Source organism: Rhinopithecus roxellana, chromosome 18 (genome assembly GCF_007565055.1).
Source record: "Rhinopithecus roxellana isolate Shanxi Qingling chromosome 18, ASM756505v1, whole genome shotgun sequence".
In the NCBI taxonomy this organism is placed as follows: Eukaryota; Metazoa; Chordata; class Mammalia; order Primates; family Cercopithecidae; genus Rhinopithecus; species Rhinopithecus roxellana.
The window spans coordinates 62287611-62297012 of NC_044566.1; the positions used below are offsets into that span (position 1 = coordinate 62287611).

A 9402-nucleotide genomic window follows, 5' to 3' on the forward strand; every position below is an offset into this window, starting at 1 on the left:
GACTGCATTGCATGCTACAGAGAAATCTTTCATGCAGGGAAGAGACAACTGATACAGCAGACTTGACTGTTTTCTTATTTAAGAAGTGGATACTGCCACCCCAACCTTCAGCAGCCACCACCCTAATTCATCAGCATACATCGACATTGAGGCAAGACCATCCACGAGCCAAAATATTACAACTTGCTGAAGGCAGAGATGATTGTTAGCTTTTTTTTTTTTTAGCAATAAAGTATTTTTACATTAAGATATCCATTTTGTAGATGTAATGCTATTGTACACTTAATAGACTACAGTATAGTGTAAATATAGCTTTTCTATGCATTGGGAAACCAAGAAATTTGTGTGACTCACTTTATTGTGGTGGTCTGCAACCAAACCTGCAATATCTTCGCATTTAGGAAGTTTTTCGCTATTATTTCTTCAAATAAGTTCTTTGTTTCTCACTCAATTCCTTCTGGAGCTTCCATAGTATGTATATTGATCTATTTTATGGTATCTAAGTCCCTTAGGCTTTCTTCACTTTTCTTCATTCTTTTTCTTTTTTTGTTTCTGACTTGATTATTTCAAATGACCTGTCTTTGGGTTCACTAAGTGTTCTGCTTGATCAAGACTGCTGTTGATCCTCTTTAGTGAATGTTTCAGTTCAGTTACTGTATATTTTAGCTCCATAATATCTTTTTGGTTCTTTATATAGCTTCTGTCTGTTAAATTCTTATTTTGCTCATGCATTGTTCTCTTGATTACATTTAGTTGTTTTTCTGGGTTATCGTGTATAGTGCTGAGGTTCTTTAAGATGATTATATTGAATTTTTTGTCAGATAATTCTTAGATCTTTGTTTTTTAGGATTGATTACTAAAAATTAATTTTTTCCCTTTATTGGTACATGTTTCTCTGTAACACGTGCCTTGTTTTTTGTTGTGATTTGTGCATTTGAAAGAACAGGCAGCCCTTTTGATCTTTATGAACTCACTTTGTACAGAGGAAGACCTTCACCAATCATCCTGGCTGGAGATTCCAAGATCTCTCAAACCTTTTGTGGGGCTGTTGCCTCTCTGGGCTTGTGCATGTAATTTCCCAATTAGAGAGGTTTTCTGATTTCTTTTTCAGGAGCTTGTAGTCTCTCTTGCTCCTTCTGTTATCTATCTTTGGTATTGTAGCTTTCTGGAATGCAACAAATCTCTTAACTCTCTTTTGTTCTTTGTGGCCCCCGGGTCTCCAAGGGTCTCCCAGTTCCATCAGTCCTTCAAGTCAGGTGAAATAGAAATCAGTCCCTTGGGAAGTCCTCTGAAAAACTGAAACATTAGACACATATTCCACTCTTCTCTTTCCCTCCCAAGTAAGGAGCCACAAGCTGGTTGCTTTCTCCCAACCACATGGAGCTGTGTTGGCTTTTGTCTACTGTATTACAAGTTGCTAGTGTTGCAACAACTTGCTGAGTTCTCTCTTTGTGCCTGCTGCAAGTGTGGCAAGACAGAAACCAGTCCCTTGGGCAGTCCACTGAAAAGCTGGAATGCTGGATGTACATTCCACTTTTCTCTTTTTCTCCTGAGGGAGAAGTTGTGAGGTAAACATTTCCTCTTGATTGCATAGAGCTGTGCTAGCTTGAGGAAGGAGCTGCTGACTCAGTTAACATGAAATGGCTTTTCTTGGCCGGGCGCGGTGGCTCACGCCTGTAATCCTAGCACTTTAGGAGGCCGAGGCAGGTGGATCACCTGAGGTTGGGAGTTTGAGACCAGCCTGACCAACATGGAGAAACCCCGTCTCTACTGAAAATACAAAATTAGCTGGGTGTGGTGGCACATGCCTGTAATCCCAGCTACTCGGGAGGCTGAGGCAGGAGAATCACTTGAACCCAGGAGGTGGAGGTTGCAGTGAGCCGAGATGGCACCATTACATTCCAGCGTGGGCACCAAGAGTGAAACTCCATTTCAAAGAAAGCAAAAAAAAGAAAAAAAGAAAGGAAAGAAATGTCTTTTCTTACTCATTTCAGTGCAGTCCTAGGCTTTGAGCTTGCCTGTGGGGCTGTGAATTCCTAACTGGTGCCTGAAGTTCTTATAAAGGCTTTTTGAACTATATTGTTAAGTTATCATTTCTATCTGTCAAACTCTTCCCAACATGTTGCCGTTTTTACATTTACCATTTTACATTCTTACCAGCAATGATTGATAGTTCCAGTTGCTCCATACCCTTGCTAACCATTCCAATAGATGTATCGTGTTATCTCATTGTAGTTTTGTCCTTGTTAAATCTTTTCATAAGTTTATTGAATATCAATTCAGTTTTATAGAGCCAGTAAATCTTAAGAATATTCTAAAATATTACTGACATAACCAGTTTTCAGTTACTTGTCCCCTCCGCCAATGACAGTTACTAGAGAAATGGAGTATACTTCATGCTAAGCTTCAATACCACCAGGTCCTCACTTATGAACAGGTTTATGTATGTTCATTTTAAGTTGGCTGTCTGGAACTTTGTTTCAGTGAGAGAATATATTAAACTTGGTGTTAAGGATCTTAGGACAGGCACAGTGAAATGTTTGATTTACACATACAGTGGTATTCTAATATTGGGCCTGTAAGAATGAAAAGGGGTATTTGTTCATTGGCATTCGCTGGCTCTATATGGAACATTGTGTAACGATGCTCTTATGTTAATATCAGTTCTTACCTGGACATCAGGCGCACATCAGCCTTCTGTTGTAGTAGACACAGGAGCTTCCTCCCCTCACCCCTTTCTGTCCCTACCCCTCTTGCCACCAGCCTGACTGGAGGACTTCTTTGGCTCTGAACCACATGTTGAGCAGGTGTACTCCCTGTGAGCCTGTTGGCTGGGATCAAGGATAGGGGCTCCTGGGATTAGGGAATTGTGGAGGTAGAGGTTTTCCAGTCCTGCCCTTTCTGTTTTCTGGTAATCCCAAATCACACCTGCTTGCTGCTTTTGGCACTGCTTTGCTTGGTCTTACTGTGTGTTTGTGGTGTGTGAAACATAACTCAATACAGAAACAGTTCCTAAAATGTTTAGTGTATCCAGTAGCTGGTGAAGCAGACAGCCCTGTTACCCGCTCCAGGAGAAGTGGAGCCTCCCTGGAACTCAGGAGCTCCCAGCATGCTCCCTCCCAGCATGGCTCCTTCCTGCCCTCTGCTGGAGGTCACCACCTTTCCCTTACAGTGATTTCCTTTTATGGAGATAATGTCTTGCTTTTCCGTATAATTTTATCACCTAACAGTATATTCCCAAAGTTTTACCCCCTTTTAAACTTTACATAAATGAAATCACACTGATTGTGTTCATTTGTATCTTGCCTCTTTTGTTCAATGTATTTTAAGATTCATTCATGTTACCACATATAGATGCCGCCTCATTTTTGTTGCTGTGTGGTTGGTATTCTGTCACATTCGTTTGCTATGGCTGCCATAACAAATACCAAAGATTGGGCGGCTTAAACAACAGAAGTTAATTTTCTCACAGTACTGGAAGCTAGAAGCATAAGACGAAGCTGTAGGCAGGGTGGTTGCACTCTGGGGTCTCTCTCCTTGGCCTGTAGGTGGCCATCTTGTCCCGTAGTCTTCATGTGGTCTTCCTCTTAGGGGTGTTTGTGTCCTAATAGCTTCTTCTTATAAGGACACCAGTCATGCTGGGTTAGAGCCCACCCATATGACCTCATTTTACCTTAATTACCTCTCCTGTCTCTAAATACAGTCACATTCTGAAGTACCGGGGGTTAGGAGTTGCCTAAAAATTTTGAGGGACATGGTTTAACCCATACCATCTATTATGTGATTATATCAAAATGTATCCATCATATTATTTGGTGGACATTTTAATTATTTCTTGCTTTAGGCTATTATGAGCAGTACTATTGTGAACATTTTCATACATGTATAGTGGTAAGAATGCCAGAATGGAGCATTCCGTCCTAGGAGTGAATTGCTAGGTAGTGCTGCACGGCTGCAGTATTAGATGAATTTAATGTGTCTTCCAAAGTGCTTGTGTTGCAGGATCCTTGGTGGCACCTTTGCTGGAGTTTTGCTTGAGCCCAGCGTTCCGCCCACTTGCCCTGGCAGGCTGTGCTTGGCTAGAGCTACCGGCCCTGATCCCACGCTGGCCAAGGGCAAGCCAGGCACAGAGTGGTGAGGGGTACGTGAACACACAAGCACTGGGGTCTGGCCACTGTGCATAGCCAGGCACTCTGGCTCTTGGGTAGTCTTTTTCTTGCTGAATTTTAGGAATTCCTGAAATATTCTTGATACAAGTCTTTGGTTGCTTATATATGTTACAGATATCTTCTCAAACTCTGTAACATCTGTTTTCACTGTGTTGACAGTATCTTTTTGATGAATAGAAGTTCCTCATTTTAATGTGATCAGTTTATCAATCTTTTCCTAGTTGATTTTTTGAAATATATGTCTTGAGAATACTTCCCTGAGGTCATTCAGATATTCTTCTATGTTATCTTATAAAATACTTACAACTTTACATTTAGATGTAATATATCTGGCACTGATTTTTGTGTACAGTATGATGTAGGACCCAATTTCACTTTTTTCCCTGTGGATAGTCAGCTGTTCTTGCATCATTAATTGAAAAGGCACTCCTTCCACTCGTGGGCGAACCGCTTCTGTCATAAATTAAGTATCTATAGTTATGCTTCGGTCTGCTGCTGGGCACCCCGTTCTGTGCTATTGATCTATTTGTCTATTTCCACAAGAGCGTCACTCTGCTTTGAGTCCTATACCTTTGTAGTAAGTCTTGAAATCTGATAGAGCAATTCTTTCCACTTTGCTGTTGCTCTTCCAGAGCATCTTGGCTGTTCTTGGTTCTTTCTATTTCTGTGGACATTTTGGTATCTGCCCGTTAGTTTCTACAGATAGACCTTTTAGGGGGATCTTTATTGGAATGCATTGGCTATATAAGATAAATTGGGGGAGAATTGTCAATTTCGTGAAAGACAAAACAAAATGAACCAAAAAGTAAACACTGGGAAACTGTTTTAGGTGAAAGAAGATGAATGAGACATGGTAACTGAATGCAGTGTGTTATGGTTTGTGAAAGTTATAAAGGCTTGGGACAAATGGGGAAACTTTGCTTTGAATTGTGTATCACACACTAATGTTCCAGTATTAAATCTCCTGATAAGGGTGAGAAATGTTATGTCTACCTTTTTTCTTAGGAGATACACGTTGGGGAAAGTGTTGTGATGCCTACAGCTAGCGCTCAATTCAAAAAGTTGAGGGAGGAGAGATGAGGAGGCAGCTAGAGTGATAATGGCAAAATGTTAGCAATTGGTGAATCTCAGTGAAAGGCAAATGGGTATTCACTGATGTTCTTTTTCTGTAGATTTAGCATTTTTCAAAATAAAAGTAGAATTAAATTTCATTTTGTATCTCAGGAAATAGTAGAGTGCCAGATAAACTAGTAATGCATTATCTTAGTGTGCTGTGCTAAGCAGATTTGCCACTAAAAGCACTAGTGAAATGGCAAGCATGATTGGTTATTTTAAAAATTCTCTAGTATGTTTGAACTTATTCAGTTCACATTTAAATCATACTGGAACAGCACATGTCTGTGGGCTGGCTCTCCAAGTAAAAAATACATTAATGAGCTTTTTGTGCCAATTACTGATTTTCAGGAAATGTTCTTTAAACTACTGATAAGAGTTCTGGAGATCCGTGTCATACTAACAGGTGAGCAAAGTAATTCATAGGAGTTATACTTGATGCAGTCTAATTTTCTAACACCAGGCTAAGTATTTTATTTTTCATGAAGGATCTCAGATTCTTTGTTCTCATAGTAGATATCTTCATAGTCTATAAAGAAAACCCAGGTGGTTTTTGTTTTTGTTTTTGATTTTAGTTTTTTGTTTTTTTCAATTTTTAGTTACTGCTGCAGAGGCACATAGGAATTTAAATGATTCCATGAGTCATGCAGTGAATTGGTAATAATACTAATGGACACACAGTTATTGACTCTTCTTTGCATTGGCCTCATTTTTCCCCCTGAATGTTAATATGTCATTTCTCAGCAAAATTATTTGTAAAGCAAAACATCTAACAACACCACCAAAATCTTGTAACAGCAAAAGGAAGAGCCGAGCTTCTGAAGATCAACCTTCGTGAGGTCGAATTAGATCCTGATATTCAACTGGAAGATATAGCCGAGAAGATTGAGGGCTATTCTGGTGCTGACATCACTAATGTTTGCAGGTATTTTTTTAATGATCTGTGATGTTAGACATTAGTTATAGACTTGGCAGGAGGACTGGTCTTAAAGTCAGTGTAGTTAGCCCAGTGTAGTTAGACATGAAAGCAGCTACCCATTTCTTTGAAATGATTTCCCATTTGTCCTTTTTTTTTTCCATATAACTTTATTCTTCATTGTGAGATGAAAATTATATAGCATTGGTCACTGATGTTTTTGATCTTTGGATTTTTAAGAAATTGTTGTGTCAGTGGCTTGCGCCTGTAAGCCCAGCACTTTGGGAGGCTGAGGCAGGCAGATCACGAGGTCAGGAGGTCGAGACCATCCTGGCTAACACAGTGAAATCCCGTCTCTACTAAAAATACAAAATATTAGCTGGGTGTGGTGGCGGGTGCCTGTAGTCCCAGCTACTCGGGAGGCTGAGGCAGGAGAATGGTGTGAACCCAGGAGGCGGAGCTTGCAGTGAGCCGCGATCGCACCACTGCACTCCAGCCTGGGAGACAGTGAGACTCCGTCGCAAAAAAAAAAAAAAAAAAAAACAACTGTTTTGTCTAACTTGATGATAATGGCTTTGACAGCCTAAGATTAGTTTAGCTTTGTGTTGGAGCCTTTCTACATCAACATAAAGTAATATTATTTAGTTTTGGTTGGCATTATTTAAACACATGCAGATGAGCAAAAATGATCAGTGTAAGCTGGGGAAGATACACATTTAAAATTTTTTCAGTTTAGCGACATCATAATTTTTAGACAGCTCCTGTCTGTGCAGTTATTTTTTTCCTTATTTTTCTAACTGTACTTAAATTGACTTTAGTAGCCTTTCTTTAAAGCCGTAGCATCTGTTTTTCTCATCTTTTCTGCTCGCATTTTTCCCATGTGCATCCAAGTTTAGTAGCATACAATAAGGTCGCAATAGTTTCTACTGCTACTATAGTAAAATATTTAAGAACTTGACATTTTTGTTGGCTTGGCCTTCCTAATAGCTTTTTTGTGTTTATGAATTATCCTTTTCTTCCGTACCTTCATATTTATTTATAGTTGGTCAAAGAGAGCTGCACATGGGATCAAGAGAAGCCAGAGTTTATGCCTTTAGTTGCCTGCAAATACTCCATGTAGGGAATTCCATGTCCACTGTATGTGGATATTCATGTTTCAGAGAGAGTGATTCGTGGCTTTATTCCTCTGTTTAGGCTGTAGACAAACTGGTCTGTGATTTGAATTATCTTAACATTAGCCATGTGTTCATTTCCAAGTGTACAATTCAGTATTTCAAAATTCGACTTTGGTTTCCTAAACTTCTTGGCTGTCTTTGAGGAGCAAGTGGGGAAAATAAAATTCAGTACTGTTTGAGCTTAACTTAGACTTTTAGGGTTCATTAACTGTACATTTCATGTTTCTGGTTATTTGCATCCTGTTTTAACTTCTGCTGAACCCCCAGGATGTTTCTTAAGTAGAAAATTCTAAGAAGCCTCATAGAAAACATATAATCTTTTGATTGTTTTTTCGTAACTTTGTTACAATTGAAAGTGTTTAAAACGTACAGAAATTACTGTTGACTGATTTTGGTGTGTTTTTAGGGATGCCTCTTTAATGGCAATGAGACGGCGTATCAATGGCTTAGGTCCAGAAGAGATCCGTGCACTTTCTAAAGAGGAACTTCAGATGCCTGTTACCAAAGGAGACTTTGAATTGGCCCTAAAGAAAATTGCTAAGTCTGTCTCTGCTGCAGACTTGGAGAAGTATGAAAAATGGATGGTTGAATTTGGATCTGCTTGAATTTCTGTCAGCTCTTTAATTTCTGGTATTTTTGTTTATAAAATATGAAGAAATTCCTGCAATTTTTAAAAAACAGATTTGGAATTTTTTTCAGTGGAGTGATTTTCACTTAAAGGAAAAAAAACATCTAAAACTGTGAAGAATACTAAATGTAGTTGAGAAATAATTCAGGGCGAGAGTTTGCTGGTCTCCCTTCCTGGCTTTGTGCTGGTATTCCACGTATTTCTGCATTAATATTGCACACCCAGACCAGGCTATCAGGAAGGCTGAAGAGAGGGAGCAGTGTGCTATTTTAGGAACTTGTTTACAGAAGATTTAGAAATGCCCCTATTTCTCATTTGCAGTTGTTTTTCTTTGTTTTTGTTTTTTTCCACTTCTTTGCTCTGTCAACATGTGGGACCTATCTATATAGGTTGACTTTTAACATCAAAATTGGATTTGTGTCAAACTCTATATTTATTGTTAAGAGAAGAATGACAGTGTATTTTGGAGGAAATAATGAATTTACTGATTAAACCTTTAGAATTTATGACTTACTGTTAGGAGTCTGTCATATGGTTAGAATTTTTACTTCCCCTCCCGCTGCCATTTCTTCTACTAGCTACTTAATAACGTCTTGAGCTTTATTGAGGAATATTCTCACGCTCTGTGGTATTTGAATCATTTTGCCAGGTCATTTCTCTGTCTTTAGTGTTTTTTTGCTGGTGCTTCTTATACTTAATATGGAAAGGTGGGAAGAATATTGCATTAGATGTAATTCTTCATTCTAGACTTCCAAGTTTGTTTTCACTTTTCTTGTGTGTGTGAAGGAGTCTCACTCTGTCACCCGGGCTGTGTAGTGCAGTGGCATGATCTTGGTTCACTGCACCCTCCGCCTCCTAGATTCAAGCAATTTTCTCCTGTCTCAGCCTCCCAAGTTGCTGGGATTATAGGTGCGCACCAGCATGCCTGGCTGTGTTTTCACTTTTCTTTCAATATGTTCTAACAAATGTATAGCCGTTATTTTTCTCAGCTCCAACATTGTTTGATTTTTGTTGAATTCGATTTTAGTATTTGAGATAAATACTTTTGCGTTCTAAACAAATCCACTCTCTGTGGCTAACACAAAACAAATGAAATCTTTATAGTATTCCAGACAGCTAGTTTAACAAAATAGCATTGTACATAATGAATGATGTTCATTTGAAAATTCTAAAATTTGTCCTTGTCTAGGTTGAGAACTTTTACACACAGTAAGATAAGGATAGAAATCTGACATGCTCACTCAATGCAGCAGGAATTACACCTTAGAAAGAAGCCAGAAAAAGTGAATGGCATATATCCAATCACAAGTAAATGATCCTGGCGTTAGTTTTTATGATTACATGTGTCTTATTAGGCAATTTATGCTTTAATGGTTAAGCTTTTAAAACTTTGTATTTGAT

The 9402-nt window shown here is 38.9% G+C and overlaps 1 protein-coding gene across 4 annotated transcripts in view; it reads left to right on the forward strand.

Annotated features, from left to right (window-relative positions):
• Positions 1-8507, forward strand: part of KATNAL1 (katanin catalytic subunit A1 like 1) — an 89877-nt gene extending 81370 nt beyond the window's left edge. For 3 of the 4 annotated variants that reach the window (XM_010367086.2, XM_010367087.2, XM_030922089.1), the window contains exons 10-11: positions 6081-6207; positions 7780-8507. In XM_010367086.2, coding sequence (XP_010365388.1) covers positions 6081-6207; positions 7780-7978 — 326 coding nt within the window. In that variant the 3' untranslated portion in view covers positions 7979-8507. Of the gene's footprint in view, positions 1-5633; positions 5689-6080; positions 6208-7779 lie in introns of all 4 variants that reach the window. The other variant, XR_004054666.1, reaches the window with a different exon arrangement.
• The last annotated feature ends 895 nt before the right edge of the window (positions 8508-9402 follow it).